At 46.8% G+C, this 19,599-nt stretch overlaps 1 protein-coding gene across 1 annotated transcript; it reads right to left on the bottom strand.

Moving 5' to 3' along the window:
- Positions 1-1,493: 1,493 nt before the first annotated feature.
- On the bottom strand, positions 1,494-12,378 carry Aicda (activation induced cytidine deaminase). Its single transcript, XM_013110297.3, has 5 exons — positions 12,292-12,378; positions 6,832-6,979; positions 5,602-5,872; positions 4,942-5,057; positions 1,494-3,657 (listed from the first exon to the last, which is right to left on the bottom strand). The coding sequence occupies exons 1-5, from the start codon at positions 12,303-12,305 to the stop codon at positions 3,604-3,606; spliced, it is 603 nt and encodes a 200-aa protein (XP_012965751.2). The 5' UTR covers positions 12,306-12,378; the 3' UTR covers positions 1,494-3,603.
- Positions 12,379-19,599: the final 7,221 nt, after the last annotated feature.

Below are 19,599 nucleotides of genomic sequence, written 5' to 3'. Positions count from 1 at the left end.
TTGGGAGGTTCAGGAAGTGCTGTGGGGATCCATCACCAGGGGTGGCTGGGCTTTAACGTATTGCAGTATGGCTCTGCCTTAAAGATACCCTCACATACCTGCCACTTGATTTCTCCTGTGGATGCTCCGTACCCGCTTATGTATTCACCACTGATGAGTATTTAAATGTGTCCTTTGGGGGCTATTATACATGATGTTATTTTGGATACTCATGTACAAAATTTTCGTTGACCATATGTTTCTTTTTGTTTGTGGTGTGTGCTCTCATGTTCAGCCGTGTGTGTGTGTGTGTGTGTGTGTGTGTGTGTGTGTGTGTGTGTGTGTTTCCTTAGGATCTATCCACCTTTTTTCTCTCTTTTTCCTTTCTTTCCTTCCTTTCTTTCTTTTTGAAATAGGACCTTACTATGTAGACCAGGCTGGCCTCGAGCTCACAGAATCTGCCTGACTCTGCCTCTTGAGTGCTTGGATTAAAGACATGAGCACCAAGCATGGCCTTAAAAAACTTCTCATTCACCTGGAACTTGCCAAGTAGGTTAGGTTGCCCAGCAGCCTCAAGATCCACCTGTCTCTGTCTCCCATGTGCCAGGATTATGTACCACCATGCCCAACTTTTTTCCATGGGTGCTAGGACTCAAATCCATGTCCTTGTGTTTGCAAGACAAATACTTTACCAACTGAGTCATTTGTCTAACCCCTCACAGCTGTAATTCTCTTCGAAACTCAGTAGTGGAAACTATGGGTTGTAGAGCAATTATTGGTTTAACTTTTGAGGATCTGCCAAACTGTTTTCCACAGTGGTTGTGCCTTTTTACGTTCCTATTCATCCACAAGTTCCGATCGTTCCCCTGCCTCATTGGCATGGTTTTCAGTGTGTGGGCAGGAAACAGTCACCCAATCCAAAGTCAGGAAGATTTCCATCTGTGCTGCTTTGGGTTAAACCTTCAGTTTCACCATGGAAGTATTTGATACTGAACACATTTTTATGTGTGATGTGTGGAACAGCCCCAGACCGATTCTTTTGTTTTGTTTTATTTTAGACAGAGTCTTTCTCATGCCCATGCTGGCCTCAAACTACTGATCTTACTGACTCCACCTCCCTAGTAGAACACAGGCAGATGTCACCTTGTCAAATGCACTCTTCAGCACCTGATACCCGGTCGTTCCAGCACCATTTGCTGACAGGACTCAACACCTCACACCTTTGTCAAAAATCAGTTGGTCGTAGATATATGGATTAATTTCGGGGCTCTCAATTAAATTCTACTCCATCATGCTGTATCTAGTTAATTTTCAAAGACAAGGTCTCCCTATGTAGTTCTGGCTGTCCTGGAACGCTCTATCTATCTAGATCAGGCCGGCCTCGAACTCACAGAGATTCTCCTGCCTCAATCTCCCAAGTGCTGGGGTTAAAGGCATGCACCAACAGTGCTCTGCAAACTACATGACTTTAATTTTGTAAATCATTTCTGGAATGATTTCATTCATCTTCAAAATTTCCAAATTTTATCCATTTATTTAGTTCATTTACAATGAGTCAGAATAAATTTTCTGTGGAGAAAAAAGTTCCTAAAAATCAAGAGAGTACCTGATGAGCAATATTGTTACAATTTTAGATGGGTGTAATTTTGTGCATTGCTATAGTAATTTCTAAAGTTTCAAATTTATGAGACTTCAGAAACCCACTTCAATATTTCAGAAGAGGAAATGAAGGCAGAAATATGAGCATCACTGGATGCTTACAACATAACATAAAGCATGAATAGATACAAGAAATAATGGTTTTCTTTTTCTTTTTGGTTTTTCGAGACAGGGTTTCTCTGTATTGTTTTGGAGGCCATCCTGGAACTCGCTCTGTAGACCAGGCTGGCCTCGAACTTACAGAGATCCACCGGCCTCTGCCTCCCAAGTGCTGGGATTAAAGGCGGGCACCACCAATGCCCTGCCGTATTTATTTTTCAACTCTTCCACAGCAACTTACATACAATAAATACAGTGTATGCACAGGGTTTCCTGTGGGTCTTTTAATTGCATTACAAGGGTAACTGGTAATTTGCTGCAGGGGGACGTTTATTCTAATTTTTTTCCTCACCATCAAAGATAGCTGTTAGGGAGACCAGATATAAATAGGGATAAATAGGAAGTCTATGTTAGTTCCCAATATTTTGTTGGGTAGAACATAATTTCTTTGCCATAGTCTTACATTTTTCTTGTTAAGTATTGTTCCTCCCTCCCCCACCATTATTTTAAATTAAATAGGGTCTCACTGTGTAGCCCAGACTGGCCTCCTCAACATTACAATCCTCCTGTCTTAGCCTCCTGAATGCTGGGATTACAGATGAGTGTCACTTTGCCTGGCATCAGAAAGAGTCTATTTTGTCACCCTCTTACAGAGTTTACAATTTGGGGGAACAGCATCACACACATAAAAACTAGAAAACCCTTTGTTGCCATTCATCAATGAGAACAGCATTCATCAACGAGAAGAGGTTACCTCTCGCTACTCAAGCAGCTCCCGGGTGTCCACTGCTAGAAGTCTGTGGTGTTTCTAAATTACAGGCTCCTTTAGGAATCTATGTTCCCAAGGTCATGAGGAAAGGAGACAAGGGTGGTGCAGCCATTTCTGCCGCTTTCCGTCTCTGCGCCCCTCGGAGAGCCTCCAACAGCGCCATGGAGGGCCAGCGAAACCGGAGGTTCATCACCTCCGTGGTTGGTCGCAGCCACTATGAGGAGGGCCCGGGAAGAATTTGCCATTTTCAGTGGAAAACAAGTGGACATGATGACTGTTCGATCTGGGTTTGCTGCTGTTCTCTTTAGTGCAAGGCACCAGCTACTTAAGAAACAGGATTTCTTAGTGCATCCCTTTAACAGAATGAAGACTGTTTAAAATACGTGATCTGAAAATTGGATTAAACTCTTGAACTCTTAACCTAGATAAGATTGCAAATGAACTGATGACATTAAAAAAAAGTCTGTGTTCCCAGAGCATTTGCTCCTCGGGGCGTCATCTAATCTCCCGAGTGATTTCTTCGTAGTTCTCATCCCAATCCCACCCAAGCCCTCTCACATCCAAACATAAAAAACACGACAATGAAAACGTACAGCGCGTGCCTGCATATTAATGCTTTTGAGAGAGCGGTTTGTGGTCGCTCAGACTCTCTCATCAGGACAACCTACAATCCATGACCTCAGCAGACGGCTTCCTTGAAAGTGAGCCTCAAAGGAAGAGAGTAGAAAAATCTGTCACTGATATCCCTAACAATTCAAACGAATGAAAACACAAGGGTAGGTGCAACAAACCGTGTGATCGTCCCCATATGTTTTTCTAAGCATATAATCTGTTTCCATCCTGCTTTCAAATCAGAGACCGGCACTTAAAGATTGTCCAAAGTCCTGAAGTTCTGATGATCCCCAGTAGATGGCGCCGTTGCTATGAGGTCCTATGCTAGTTTGCATAGTTTGTATTTTTTAAAGTCATATTATTTCCCCCTACACTCTATTAAAGTGAGTATTTAAGAAGAAAAACAGGTACTTGAAGGATTGTTTTCCTAGTCACTCTCTTCAGCAGAGAAATTTCATCACATGTGACACTCCAGGAGGTTGCTATCAAAGTCCCAAAATACGAAATGCATCTCGCAAGTCATCAACTTCATACAAGGGCTGCGGAGAAAAGGAGATATAGGCTGAGTGAATGGCTTCAAATTTGAGCTGGGGGCAGGGAAAGCGTCTAAATGAAGTGGGTAGCTTGAGAGGGAAGTAAATTGGAATAAAGATCAGGAAAAAGAAGGGAGAGTTCTGGCCTGGAAGGAACCCCATCTAAGGGGAGGTCAAGAAAAGAAAGAGTTATGAAGACTCAGTGGAGAGAAGGCAAGAGGAAGTGAGGATCTACCCCGGGGAAAGGCAGAAAAGAAGGAAAACTGGGTTGTAGGAGCCCTGAAGGATTCACCATTCACAAGTGATTCAAAAAATATCTGAGAGTAAGAGGCTCCAGTCAGGGAGGGGAGGTGGGAAGGAGGAGAGAGAGAGAGAGAGAGAGAGAGAGAGAGAGAGAGAGAGAGAGAGAGAGAGAGAGAGAGAGAGAGAGAGAGAGAGAGAGAGAGAGAGAGAGAGAGGAGAGAGAGAGAGAGAGAGAGAGAGAGGAGAGAGAGAGAGAGAGAGAGAGAGAGAGAGAGAGAGAGAGAGAGAGGAGAGAGAGAGAGAGAGAGAGAGAGAGAGAGAGGAGAGAGAGAGAGAGAGAGAGAGAGAGAGGAGAGAGAGAGAGAGAGAGAGAGAGAGAGAGAGAGAGAGAGAGAGAGAGAGGAGAGAGAGAGAGAGAGAGAGAGAGAGAGAGAGAGAGAGAGAGAGAGAGAGAGAGGAGAGAGAGAGAGAGAGAGAGAGAGAGAGAGAGAGAGAGAGAGGAGAGAGAGAGAGAGAGAGAGAGAGAGAGAGAGAGAGAGAGAGAGAGAGAGAGAGAGAGAGAGAGAGAGGAGAGAGAGAGAGAGAGAGAGAGAGAGAGAGAGAGGAGAGAGAGAGAGAGAGAGAGGAGAGAGAGGAGAGAGAGAGAGAGAGAGAGGAGAGAGAGAGAGAGAGAGAGAGAGAGAGAGAGAGGAGAGAGAGAGAGAGAGAGAGAGAGAGAGAGGAGAGAGAGAGAGAGAGAGGAGAGAGAGAGAGAGAGAGAGGAGAGAGAGAGAGAGAGAGAGAGAGAGAGAGAGAGAGAGAGAGAGAGAGAGAGAGAGAGAGAGAGAGAGGAGAGAGAGGAGAGAGAGAGAGAGAGAGAGAGAGAGAGAGAGAGAGAGGAGAGAGAGAGAGAGAGAGAGAGAGAGGAGAGAGAGGAGAGAGAGAGGAGAGGAGAGAGAGGAGAGAGAGAGGAGAGAGAGATAGAGAGAGAGAGGAGGGGAAGAAGAGGGGGGAGAGAGAGGGAGGGCAGGGGAGGGGCGGGGAGGGGGGAAGCAAGGATACTCTTACCAAAAGGATGCGCCGGAGCTGTCTGGTTAGACGGACTGAATTTTCATGCAGCCCCTCCCAGGCTTTGAAAGTTCTTTCATGATTTTCTACAAATGTATTCCAGCAGTAAAAATAGTCTTAAAAGAAAAAAAAAAGTAAGAAGGAGGTGTGTGTGTGAAGGTCAGAGGTCAGAAGTCGGAAGGTTAGAAGGTCAGAGGGTAGTTCTTGAGACTGGCTTCTCTTCTTCCACCATGTGGGGCTCCGGGGATCAAACTTAAGCCATCAAGGCAAGTACCCTGTGAGCCACCCCTCCGGACCGCTTTACTGTTACTGTTACTATGATTATCACTACTATTTGTCTGCTAAGGACGGATCGCAGGGATCGGCACACGCTGGACAAGCGTGCTGTCACTGAGCGCACCCCCAGCACCCCAGCTTTTGTCCCTCAAATTCTGACCATTCTGAGAAGGGTGTATACTTGGAATTCCAGCACTCGGAAGGCAGAGGCCAGAGAGTTGCAAGTGGAGACCAGCCTGGGATAGTGAGGCCCTGCCTCAAAAAACAAAGTCATACGTTTGACATGGGAGAGGAATTGAGAGCCGTTGGGGAGCCCCCTCCCCGCCCCCAGTCTCCCGCTGACTGTCCTCCCTTGAGCTGCCTTCTCCCGTGCACAGCTCTCACCTTTGAAGGTCATGATCCCGATCTGGACCCCGGCGCGGTGCAGTCTCCGCAGCCCCTCAGGCTCAGCCTTGCGGTCCTCGCAGAAGTAGAGGCGCGCGGTGAAAATCCTCAGGCTGAGGTTGGGGTTCCATCTCAGAAACTCAGCCACGTGCCGGGCGCAGTCGTAGCAGGGGCTCCAGGAGGTGAACCAGGTGACGCGGTAACACCGTCCAGGGTCCAGATCCCAGTCCGAGATGTAACGTAGGAACAACAGCTCCACATGGCAGCCGGACTGGGGAGAGAGCGGAGAGCACTGGTCATGTGGCCGTCATTTGGGATGCTTGCGTGGCGGGCGGGGCGTGGGGTGGGGATGTCGCAACTGGCTAGCATGGAACTCCCTATGCAAACCAGACTGTTCTTGAGCTCACAGAGATACTCCTGCCTCTGCCTCTGCCTCCAGAGTGTGCACTGGGATCAAAGGCATGGGCCACGACACGCAGCATAATGTTAATTTTCTTGTTAAGAGAGCTCCTGCTGGAGCCAAACCCCTTTATGGTTCGAAGCCTTTCTTACCCATACAGGACCAAGGGTGATGAAATGAGTTGCAGTCACGGTCATTTTTATTTAATGTGCATGGACATTCTGTCTGCATGGGCCTGCTGCCCTCGGAGGCTAGGAGAGAGCATTGGGTCCCCTGGGACAGGAGTTAAAGGTTGGTTGTGAGTTGTCCTGCAGGGGATAGGAACCAAGCCCAGACCCTCCAGAAGAGCAGCAGTGCTCCTAACCACCAAGCAGCATGCCCAGCCCCCTTCTGTACTTTAGCCTCATAGCAGCTCAGAGGCTGGGGAAGGACAGGAGAGTTTGGGGACAATCTTGCCGTTGAAGAAAGGAATGACATTAGGGTGCCCAGCATTATGGGGGAGAGGACTGACACCCTTCAGACCATGCCTAATGGGGGTGGATGGAGTGTGGAAAGAACCTGAGGAGGCGGGAGGAGACATTAGTCAAATAACCCGGGAAAGTTCAGGGTGGTGGCTGCTGCCTGTAATTACAGCGTGCAGAGGCAGGAGGATTGCCAGAGATGGTCTGGTCAGCTTTGCAGGCACTTGCTTTCTCTCTGTCTCTCCTTCCCTTCCCTCCCCTTTGAAACTGTTCCACCACCAAGAAGAAGAAGAGGAAGAGGAAGAGGAAGAGGAAGAGGAAGAGGAAGAAGAAGTTGTTGATGGGAGAGTTGTCCCCTCAGCACCACACCTTGTTGCGAAGGTGGCCAAAATCCAGTGAGAAGGACGTGGCACTGTCCCTCCTCTTCACCACATAGCACAGGTAGGTCTCATGGCGACCCTTAGCCCAGCGGACATTTTTGAAATGGTAAAGAAACTTCTTTTGTTTCATCAGAAGGCTGCGAATGAGAGAAGACATTCAGGGCACAGCTCACCTGTCACCATACTCTTCCTTCAGCTTTATTGCTTAAATAATAATAAGTTAATATAATAATTAATAATAATTCCGAAACTGTCTTCTAGCTGAGGATGATGTAAACGGGTCTGCTTTTCTGATCCTGTGTTTCCAGCCTCCTGTCTCCACCTCCACGGCCCACGCGGATCTCAGACTCGGTGTGGTCAAACAGCCGTCCTCACCCCTCATTGCAGTAATCAAACTAGGTAGTCAGCCCCTCTTGGTTACGTCTTCTTCCTCAGTTTTCATATTCAATTAATCATATAAATGTGTAATTTCTGCTGGGCAGTGGTGGTGCATGACTCATTCCAGCACTTGGGATGCAGAGGCAGGTGGATATCTCAGTTCAAGGCCAGCCTGGGCTACACAGGGAGTTCCAGGACAGCCAGGGCTACACAGAGAAACACTGTCTCAAAAACAAAAAGCAAAACAAAAAATTTATGTTCTATTGGGTCTCAGAAAAAGTACGAGTTTCAACATTCTGAAAACTTGAAACTTGGGAGGGAGACACAGCCCTGGAAACTGTCTCTCTAACCTCTGACCTCCTGTCTCCTGGCTACCCCAAGAGCATCACGGAGTCGCAACTCTTCCTAAAGCAAGTCATAAAACCTGGTAAGGGCCGGGTGACGTGGCTCATGCTGTAACCTCAGTCCTCGGGAGGGTTGCTGGAGGTGTGAACCCAGCCGGGGCTCTGCAGCTGGAGTACAGCAGCTGCCTATGGTGTGTGAGTCCCCAGCACCGCAAACCAACACGACACCTAGAAAGGTCACCCTCAGCCAGGCTTGCGGGCACACAAGTCCAATTCCAGCACGTGGGCAGTGGAGGAAGAAAGAGCAGGAGCTCAAAGCCATCCCGAGCTATTGGGGAAAGAAAGGTCATTGTCTTCCTTGAAGACCCTCATTCTATGGGAGTCCTGTCCTCATCCAGGGAAAGGAATGCTGTAGTCGGGCCTTGCTGGATGTCCTCCCTTCCTCTCTAAGCACAGGGCCATACGAGGTCATGCCTACTTACATTTCTACATAGCATGCATTCTTCATTGAACAGACATATAACAAAGTTTCCTTTGTGTCTTTAAAAAACTACATTTCTTTATCACTATTCTGTGCACAATGTGTGTGTATGGTTGGAGGGCAACTTGGGGAGGTTGGCTCTCAGCTTCCATCATGTGGGTTCCAGGGATCAAACTCAAGTCACTGGTTTGGCCGCAAGCGCCTTCACCTGCTAAGCTACCTCGACAGCCCCCCACTTGGGTCTTTGTTTCTGGATTTTGTTTGGCCAGCCCTGTTGGTTTTATTTTACAGATTTCTTTCTGTTGTTTGTTTCGGGACGAGATCTCACAGAGCTCAGGCTGGTAGGGAACTTGATGGGGGTGACTCTCCTGCCTCCACTTCCCAGTGCTGGGGTGACAGGTGTCCTCCACCCACTTGATTTAAGCAGGGCTGTGCCTGCGGGCAAGTTCTCCAACTGAGCTACGTCTCCAGCCCCTCGAGGGTCTCTGTCTGTCTGTCTGTCTCTGTCTCTGTCTGTCTGTCTCTCTTTGTCTCTGTCTCTGTCTCTCTCTCTCTCTCTCAAGTCTTTGTGGGGCTAGAGAGGTGACTGGGCAGTTAAGAGCATGCACCACTCTTCAGAAGACCTGAGTTCTATTCCCAGCACCCACATCAGGTGGCTCGCAACCACCTTTCACTCCAGCTCCAGGGGGAGCCAACACCTCTGGCCTCTGAAAGCACCTGCACTAACACACACACACACACACACACACACACACACACACACACGGAGGGGGGGTTGGGACGGGGAGAGGGAAAAAGAGACTTAAAAATCTTTGTGTTGTATGCACATATGGGGGTGAGTGGGGCTACCCATGCTACTGCGCATGTGTGGAGATCAGAGACAGCCTCCCATGTCGGTCCTTGGCTTTTGTCTTGTTTTGCTTAGGTAAGACGGACTGTTCTCTGCTGTGCACCCACCCCAGACTAACTGGCTCACAAGGTTCTCCCCTCTCAACCTCCCTTCTTGCCTTAGAAGCACTGGGACTCAGGCGTCTGCTCTTGGGAAGTTAGACTTGGGTTGTCATGATTTCATGGCTCCCACAGAGCCATCTTTCCAGTCCTCAAGGTTCCGGAGGCAGAGGCAGGAAAATCTCTGTGAGTTCCAGGCCAGCCTGGTCTACAAAGCCACACAGAGAAACCCTGTCTCGAAAAGCCAAAAAAAAAAAAAGTTTCTTTAAAGAAATTAAAGTCCCTGTTAACGCCATGGACATAGTAACAGGAGCCACTAGTTAAAGCGGATGGTAAAAACCAGTGTCCCTCACTTGTAGAGACAGCACTGCCACACAGTGGTGCGGGCTGGAAGTGCAGAGAATTTGTTGGGAAAAAAAAGCTAGTTAGGAATTTGAATACGGTTTTGATGCAAGAGAATTGAAACCCTTTTCACTTTTTTGGGGTTGTCGTTGAGACGTAATTTGCATAGTAAACTCCACTCGCTTAAAATCTACAGCCCAATGAACGCTGACAGGTCCCCAGCCTAGACTGTCAGTGTGGTCAGGGCAGGTAGCATTTCCAGGCTGCTTTTGTTCCTTCATCTCTATTTGCTGTTATTTCTCCTCCTACCCAGGCAACTGCTGACCTGCTTTCTGTAAATGTAAATTATTCAAACTTTCTGTAATTTCACATAAATGACATTCCTTCTCCCTGTGTGGCTTCTCCCACTGGGCGTGGTGAAGCCGATATCCATTGAGTATTAGTAGCTGTCTCCTTTGCCCTGCTGAGTAATATTCTATTGCGTGGGTGTAGCATCTTATGCTTATTCATTCATGTGCTCATTGACCTTAGAGTATGGCCCACTTTGGTGTTGTGATGGATAGACCCACTAGGAATATTCAAGTACCATCACTGAGTATATGTAATTGACAGTTCATATTTCAATAAAGCAATACAAGTCCCTGACTTTAGGGAAAATTTTTTTTGAGATATGGTCTTGCTTTGTAACCCATGCTGACCTGGGAATCTCTATGTAGCTGCGGCAGGCCTCAAACTCATAATTCTCCTGTTTTCACCTCTAACAATAATAGCTTTATTTTGAATTAGCAATTTATTAGGCTAGTCAGCATAGTAGCTCCATGTCTACTGTTCATCACTAGCATATAAAACCCCTTAGCAGCTGGGCATGGTGGTCCACACCTTTAATTCCAGAATTCGGGGAGGCAGAGGCAGGTGGATCTTGTATGTAGGAGGCTAGCCTGGTTTACATGGAAAAGTCTAAGCCAGCCAGGCTTTGTAGTGAGACCCTGTCTCAAAACAACAATAACAACAGCAACAAACACAGCATGCTAAGCTCAGCATACACCAAGAAGCACAGGCAGAACCATGCGAATCGCTCAAATCCAGCCAGTTTTAAACAGTGTGAGCATCATCTCTTAGCGATAAACCCCCTTTATAGTTAACTAAACTTTCTGTGCTATCTAGACAGAAAAAGTGGGAAAATCTTTTCAGTGGATTGAACCTGATGCTTGTACATGTTAGTGAGCACTGTGCCACAGAGTCATACTCACAGCCCTGGAAAACTCATTTTTCTACGTACTGTGGGTAGCATGTGTTTGTATGCAAGTCTGTGGGCGTCTGTGTATATTTATGTGTGTGTGTTGTGGGGCTGCTATTATGAAGAATGAGAGTTAGCCTGGGAATTTAGAATAAAAGGGTGTGCCACAAGTAAAACAATTACATCCAGCCCACAGGAAGATATACTAGGCCATTTCTGTTTTACGATTGCAGCCACAGTGAGCGGAGCCTCACACCCTGACCTGTTGATCGGGTGCCTTGATCCATCACTTCCCTCAGCTCTACCTGGGAGCCTCTTCTCGGGGTGTCCCTCCCAGGTAGGGGGGACATTGCCAGGTAGTTTTTCAGGCCTGAAGATTGACAGCTGCTAAGACAGCTGTGCTCCTTGAGGCAGAACATTCGCTGCTTCCCCCAGCGATGCAAACCAAAGATAAAGGGTTAAAAATAAGCCCAGTAGAGTCAGCTGCAGCGCTGCCACCGCTGATGGCTCTACAGACGGGCTCTTCCAGAGGAGTTCACACTGCCCTCCGCTCCGTTCAGTGCCAGCTCTCCGCTTTCTTGTTTGTTTTCTCTGACTTCCAATCTTGCCTTTGTTTTTGCATTTTGCTGTGTGCACAGGTTTCTCTCAGACACTTCCCCATCAGGGCCCAGACTTCAGGTTTGCTTTCAAAATCTTACTGTAAACTCACGAAGTAGTTGATACTGTCTACGCCTTGGACACACTTTTCTTTGAGGGCTGGGGATATAGCTCAGTGGTAGAACACTTGTCTAGCCTGGGCAAGGCTCTCAGTGTGGCCCCTAATAGGGACGAGGCAGAGTGGAAGGAGGAGGAGGGAGAAGAGAAAGGAAATAAAAAATAAAACAGGAAGAAAAGAAAGGGAAAATTGGAATCTGAAGAGCATCCACACTATCACTAAGTATATTAATTATATATTCTAAATCTCATAACCAAAATGGAATTGAGCTCAAGTGTATGGGTTAGACACGACTCTCACATACTGGCAGCTAATGTAGGAAAATGAGAGAGAGACCTCTGATAATGACTCATCATGAGCTGCAAATAAGAGCCCCGAAAAGCTTTCAAGAAGTTAAGACATCTCTGCACAGATTAATTAAGCAGTAAAAATGCCACTAAGTGCCTAGTAGTTGAGCCCATAACACTAAATCGCCTGTTTTAATGCAATTCTCTCCTTACCATAGATGCCACCGTAATGAGTTGCAAGCAGTCATCTCAAATGCTTGCTATTTTTAAGAAGCACAAATTTCCTCACTATAGCCAAATAACTCCAGTAAAGACTCCCCACACGAGTCTTAAAACGTTGACTATTCACCCAACAATTATGAAAATAACCACTCCTGTTTTTAGTAAGGTGTTCACGACCTCCTCGTGCTGAGTCCCTAAGGGTTCACTGCTACTGCCGTGAACCAGCTCCAGCACCGTCCAGATCTCAGGACGAGCCAGGACTTCCTGCCTCCAGGATAGGAAAAGTGCACAGTGACAGACAGGCAAAGCCTGCCATCCAGACAGACAGCCAGCAAGACGGGAGCGCGCGCACGCGCGCGCGCGCGCACACACACACACACACACACACACACGCGAGCGCACACACACACACACACACACGCGAGCGCACACACACACACACACACACACACACACACACACACACACACACACACACACACACACACTGGTTACCTGTCCATCTCCATATCCAGCTTGACGATTTTGATTCCCTCCAAGTCTTAGGCCAAAGGAAGCTTGCTTCAAGCGAGGCTGCTTCAGTGCCGCTGTGTGACAGAGCACTGGCCCCTGGCATTCAAATCTGAGCTCACCCGCGTGGGCTCCTCCCCCCGACAGTATCACTACCACCAGGTATCCAACATTTGCCTCCTGGGTTGGTCCAGTAGAGATGGGCGGGCCTGTGGGTTACATGCTTCCTTTGAGACTGTCCCTCTGAAAAGTCAGCCCAGGCACGACACTATGTAGCCCTTGGCTGGCCTGGAATACCTTTTTTATTTTTTTTACAAAGTTGTGTCATCTGGGCAGGTGTAATGGATCGTGAATGAATGCCCCTGTTGCCAAGCCTGGCTGCTTGATTTGGATCCCCAGGAAGATGCACCTGGTGGAAAGGAAGACGAACTCTTACAAATTGTCCTCTGACTTCCACACACGAGCGATGGCACTTGTGCCCCACACACCCCTGCACCACCAAACTGGACAAAAACACACAAATGAATGTTTTTAATGTAAAGAAATGACAGCATAAATGACAATGAAGCTGGTCCTCTGGGAGGATGCGCGCCATGTTTTCTCAGTATGTCATTCCCTGGACCAATGGTAGAAAGCAAGGCAAAGGCCCAAGCAAGTCTCATCTGATGAGAGAAGCTCAGGAGACTGAATTTCAAATGTCTCCCTGTCACCAGGGTTCCCTCAAACCCGCAAGGTCACAGGCACTGCTGTCCACTGCTGGTGCTCTGAATCTTTTTCTCAGGGATTCACTAGTTCATCAGTGGGAGAAATGTGTCTCTTAAAGTGATAGGTGATAACTAGAAAAATGAATTAGTAGTAGGAAGGAGTAGGATGGAGGCCATTAACATTTCAAATATGGTATTCAGGAAAGTCTCATCTGCCAGGGAGTGTTTGAACAAAGACATGGAATAAGTGAGGGATTAAACTGTAAGATTGTGCAGGGAGAGATTTTATTGTGGGCAACATCCAGAGGTGTAGGGGCAGAGGTGTGGGCTATGTGTATTCAATGGGATCCAATCTCTGTGAGTTCAAGGCTGGCCTGGTCTAGATGGAAAGTGGCAGAGCATCCAGAGCTATATAATGAGACTCTGTCAGAGGGAAGGGAGGGAGGGAGGGGGGAGGGAGGAGGGAGGGAGAGGGAGGAGGGAGGGAGGGAGGGAGGGAGGGAGAGAGGGAGGGAGGGGGGAGGGGGGATGGAGGGGGGAGAGAGGGAGAGAGGGAGGGAGGGAGGGAGGGGGAGGGAGGGAGAGAGGAAAGGAAAAGGGAGAGGAAAGGAAAGAGAAGAAAGGAGAAAGCATCTGTTGCTTTTCCAGATGTCTGGGGGTCTGATTCTTTGCACCCACATGGTGGCTCACAACCACCTGTTGGGAACTGAACCTGGGTCCTCTGCAATAGGTACAAGGGCTCCTAACTGTGGCCCCCAGCAAGGTCCTCCGCTTACCATGACCAGTAACAATTTGCAACCAACCCTCCTAAATGATGACAAAAATTAATAAAACACCAAATGCTCAAAACCTACCTATCCCACCTCTTAGAAATGTGGGCAGTTGAGTTCGAGGCCAGCCTGGTCTACAAAGTGAGTTCCAGGACATCCTCCAAAGCTACAGAGAAACCCTGTCTCGAAAAACCAAAAAAAAAAAGAAAAAGAAAAAAAGAAATGTGGGCAGTCTTCTCTAGACTGCTTCCTGTTGTCTGGGGGTGCAAAGGCATTGTTAGGGGACCCTGAGAAAATTGGGGTGGTCAAGTCCTGGGAGAACTAGCTGTATTATTTTTTGTTTAGTCTCTGTGTGATGGGAAAGTGTAGAGCTTATCTGAAGTCCTGGCTGCATAGAATGTGACACTGGACCATCTTAGCAGCTTTGAAGTTGTTCTGGGTGCAGAATTTTGAGGAAACTGCAACAGAGGCATTCTGAGAGGCTGGATCACCTGGTACTTGTCTTTATTGGTATCTGGTCCTTTTTTTTGAAAACACATAAACTTTGAAAGTAACATCTGTATCTGTATTAGCAAAAGTATAGAATGTGAGGTGTGTACAAGTCAGCTAAAAGTGAGTTTTTTGCTTTATTTTTGAACAGGTATAAGGCATCCATCAACTTTATGAATCCTTTCAGATTGTATAATCAAACCTCTGTCTATGCAATATGAAAGGATGGCATATAATAAATCATCAGGACTCTGTAGCCAACAAGATTTATCTTGTCTCATCGAGTCTTGGAGCTATTCCCATAGCAGACGGATCAGCATATATGTCACCTGCCCTGTAGTCTTTCTTGGTTTCTTTTCTCATGTCTGTAGTCAAGATTTTCAGGAGGTCTCCCCTAATCAAATCTGATGTTTATTACTTTTGAAGAGAATTATAACTTTTTGTTTCCTGCAGAATCAAAGGCATAACCTCTCCTCCAATGCAACTGCTGTGGGATGTTTGTACACTGTGTGAAGATATATTGCCATGATTGGTTTAATAAAGAGCTAAATAGCCAATAGCTAAGCAAGAGGTATAGGCAGGACCTCTGGGCAGAGAGGGGAAGTAGGAGTTGGTGATCAAGGCCTGAGAGAGGCATGGAGACATGGAATCAGCTGTACACACTGAATGGTGTGAGAGAGGTGAAATCCATGTGGTAGTGTGCAAATTAATAAAAACATGGGTTGATTTAAGTTATAAGAGCTGGTGGGAAAAGCCTAAGCTAATGGCCAAGCTTTCATAATTAATGTTATTATTTGGGAGCTGGTGGCCCAAAGGAAAGTCTGACTGCACATGGCACCCAACGTGGTCCTTGGGCCCTAGCAACCTCTCACCTACTTCCTGTCTCTCTCTTCCTGTCCCTCTCTCTCTCTCTCTCTCTCTCTCTCTCTCTCTCTCTCTCTCTCTCTCTCTCTCTCTCTGTCTCTCTCTCTGTGTATGTGTGTGTGCTTGTGCTTTGTTTTCAAGAAGGATTCCCTATGTCCCAAATTGTCCTTGCACTTGCAGTGTGACTAGCTGTTTTTATACAATGTCTTCTAGAGTCCCACGTTAGACCAAGTATCAGAATTTCTTCTTTGCCGTGTTTTGCTGATACTTTCGCCTCCTGATGAACACTTGAGCTGTTGCTATCTTTGCCTACTGTGGATGGAGGAACATCCGTTGGGCAGAGCTGCCAGTTCTCTAGGATGCATACCTAGCCACCAACCACACTTTGCTCTTTTCTGTTCTTTTGATGCTGGGCATTGAATTCAGGTCCTTGCATGGGTTTGTGTTGTCCTTTTATTTTCACGTTATTTTTTTCAGATAAAATTGCATATACTTAAAGGGTATAGTATTTTATATTTATTTACGTACAGAAGTGGTTGCTACAGTCAAGCTGATGAACATGTTGGTTTCCTCACAAGGCATCTTTCCTGTGTCACGCAGTGAGAGCTTTTGCAGACTCTGTCAGCAAGTTCCCATCATGGGATGTGGTGTTAGTATGTCACCTCACACACTAGGTCTTTGGACTGTTCATCCTATGCAACTGCAACTTTGTGGGGGTTTTGGTGCTGTTTATCTTTTTGCTTGTTTGTTTTCAAGACAGGGTTTCTTTGGGTGACCTTGACTATCCTAGAACTCACTCCGGAAATTAGGCTGGCCTTGAACTCACAGAGATCTGCCTGCCTCTGCCTCCCCAGTGCTGGGATTAAACGCGAATGCCATCATCCCCTGATTCATGGTTTTCTTATTTTTTTTTTTGAGGGTCTCATTATATAGTCTTGTCTGGCCTCAAACCCACGGTGGTCTGCCATACTCTGCCTCCTGGAATGGCATATTCTTTATCCAGCGACCCCACCCCAACCCCCACCAACCGCTTGCAGACGATATTCTACTGTTTGCTTCTCTCTATTGACTTTTTTTTTTTTTTGGGTATTTATGAGACAGGGTTTCTCTGTATTGTTTTGGAGGCTGTCGGTCCAACCTGGCCTCGAACTCACAGAGATCCGCCTGCCTCTACCTCCTGAGTGCTGGGATTAAAGGCATGCGCCACCACCGCCCGGCTCTCTATTGACATTTAAGATTCCATATAGAAGTGAGATTATCCATCTTGTTTTGTTTTGTCTTTCTGTATCTTTCTTAGTTTCTTCAGCCAACTGTTTTCCAGACCATTGTGTCACATGACAGGACCTCCTTTATTTATTATTATCATCTAAAATTTTGCAGTGCTGGGAAATCAATCCCCAGGCCTTTGTGCTTGTCAGAAAAGTGTTCTACCACTGAGCCGCTGCATGACAATATTGTGCCGATGCCTTCATGGGTGTGCGTTGATGGGGTGCACTGTGCTCGTCAGGCAGTGGCTGATGCGATGTTTAAACAGCAGTATTAAGGAACAAAAAGGCATTTCAAAGACAAAAATCAAGGACCTAGGGCATTGGGAAGCTCAAGGAGCTAAGCTCTAAGTTTCCAACATGGGGTGTGTGTATGTGAGGTTGGCCGCAGTCAGAGCCCAGTGAGTACAGGATATTGTGCTCTGCCTTCCGTCAGCCCTCGGCAGCAAGGAAGACATTGCTTTTTTTTTTTTTAACGTATATAGTGATTAATCCTTCTCGCTCTCTCTTTTCTTTTTATTTTTTCTTCTCTCACACAATACATCCTAACCATAGCCTCCACTCTTTCCTCTCCCCCAGATTGTTTGGGGACCTGGAATGTATTTCTGTGGCAGAGCTTTTCTCTAGCAGATAGGAGGCCCTGGATTCAATGTGTGTGCACACGCACACACAAACACACACATGTATACACACACACGTGCGCACACATGTTCACACACACTCGGATTTGGGGTTGGGCGAGATGAGTCGGCAGGAAAAAGCACTTGATGTGCAAGCATGGCAGCCTGAACTCCATCCCCAAGTGCATGTGGAGACAAGGGATGTGGGACATGCACCTGTAACCGCAGCACTCCATTCCACACAGAGACAGGAGGTGGAGACAAGAGAGTCGCTCCAAGCTCTCAGGCTAAGCCATCTGGACCACCAAGTAAAGCAGAAACAGGACAGACCCTGACTCAACAAGGTGGAAAGATATAACTCCAGAGCCATCTTCTGCCTGTCACACATGTGCCATGGTATGTGTGTATCTGCTCTCTCTCTCTCTCTCTCTCTCTCTCTCTCTCTCTCTCTCTCTCTCTCTCTCTCACACACACACACACACACACATACTCATGTATGCATGCACTAAAATAAAATATGTTTAAGAGGGCAATGTCAACTCTTTATTCTTCCCTGTATGCAGAGTAGGCCCACACTTGGAGTAGGCACAGTAGGCCCACACTTGGAGCCTAGGAATATGGTCTCTAACCATGTTCTGCAGATTTTAAACATAAAGCATGGATTCCAGGGAAATTTCAGCATGGCCCAGGTGGTTTGGAGTCTCACCCTCAGGGAGTCAACACACTTTGTCACTGTTTTCATTTTGGTTTAATCCTGAGACAGGGTCTGTGTAGCCCAAGCTGGCCTCAAATTCACTATATAGATGAGGTTGACCCTGGGATTACAGCGATGTGCCGCCATGCCAGCTCTTTCTTTCCTCCTATTTATAGAACAATTCAGCACGTGAAGGGTGCTGGGTGTGGCAGCAGGCATCAGTAATCTTCCTACTTGAGAAGTTGAAGCAGGAAGATGGGGAGTTTGAGGCCAACCTAAGACACCCGTTGGTAGGGGGAAGGGAGGGACTGGGGAGAATGTCTCTTACAGTGCTCCTTGGTCCTCTGGTTAAAAACCACAGCAGGACTCACACACATCATTCACTTTGTGAGATCAGTTCAGAAGAGTAAGGGGACAGTCTTCAATGGAGGCTTCCTGACATAGCGCTCCAGGTAGATCTCAGAGAAGGGATACAATTTATTATTATTATTATTACTATTATTATTATTGTTATTATATGTGTATGAGTGTTTTGCCTGCATGTATGTTTGTGAACCATATTTGTGTGTGGTACCCTCCAAGGCCAGAAGAGAACACTGCACTCCTGGCACTGGAGTTACAGATGGTTGTGAGCCATGGATTCTGGGAATTGAACCTGGGTCTTCTGGGAAACCAGCCAGTATGCTTAACTGCTGAGCCATCTCTCCAGCTGCCATTTACTTTTTTTTTTCAGATTCACATTTTTGAATTATGTGGGTACATGCATGTGAGTACAGGTGCCTGTGGAGGCCAGAAAAAGGTGTCAGATCTCTTGGAGTTGGCATCACAGGTGGTAATGAACCACCCAGTGTGGAATCAACTTTGAGTGTCCTCAAAGGGTAGGACATGTTCTTAATCTCTGCAGGCCCGAGAGTTTAATAAACACAAAGGACAGGCCAGAGAATTCCTACAACAGTGGTTCTCAACCTTCCTAATGCTGGGATCCTTTAACACAGTTCCTCAACCATAAAATCATTTCATTGCTATTTCATAACTATAATCTTGATACCGTTATGAATCATAGTGCAAATATCTGATATGTGACCCAAGGGGATCATGACCCATGATTGAGAACCGGTGTCCTAGAGGATGATGTAGAGAATTGAAACCAGCAAAGTGTTTGAAGACAGAGCCTTGGGCCCTAGGTATGGTTCACTCACTTAGGAAATGTACTGTATCTGTGCACTCTAACTGCTGAGTGGCCTTGTGTGAAGTTCCAGGTGTGCTTTCTTTAGCATGTAGAGTCTACCTCGCACAGTTTCTTGTCGCTTGAAGCAAGAGCAGGACTGTGAGGCCTGCTTCTCATGTTTTAGAAGAACTTAACTGGTGTGAATGATGGCAGTAACAAGGCGGTGAAGACAGAACGCAAGATGAGGTTTCGTCCTTTCTTCTCTCTTTCTGAGACAGACTCATGTTGGCCAGGCTGGCCCTGGGTTCAACAGGACTGTTGGTCTCAGCTTCCAAAGTAGCTGCGACTAGAGTTGTTTGACACCTGGCCTAGTTTACAGAAACCTTCCCAGAGGAGTCAAGAGCTAAATAACTTGTATATGACTGTCAAAATCTTTAGGTTAATATGCATGTTTGTCCAGCATAAGAACATTCTTTGGGTTAGTGAGATGACCTAGCAAACCTGTCTACCTGAGCTCAGTCCCTGGAACCCAGGGTGGAGGGAGACAACTGAGCCCAGCAAGCTGTCCTCTGACCTGCACACGTGTGTTATGCTCATGCACACCCACACACTCTCTCACATACACCACACAGGCAACAGGAATCAATAAGAAACCATTTACTTCTAAGAAAGCAGAATCCCTCAGTCACCTTCTTCTAAAGAAAGAAAGAGATCTTGCT

This window comes from Mesocricetus auratus, unplaced genomic scaffold (assembly GCF_017639785.1).
Source record: "Mesocricetus auratus isolate SY011 unplaced genomic scaffold, BCM_Maur_2.0 Super-Scaffold_100676, whole genome shotgun sequence".
NCBI classification, from domain to species: Eukaryota; Metazoa; Chordata; class Mammalia; order Rodentia; family Cricetidae; genus Mesocricetus; species Mesocricetus auratus.
Note: the sequence above shows the minus strand (reverse complement) of the source record. Positions and strands in the feature narration are given on the sequence as shown.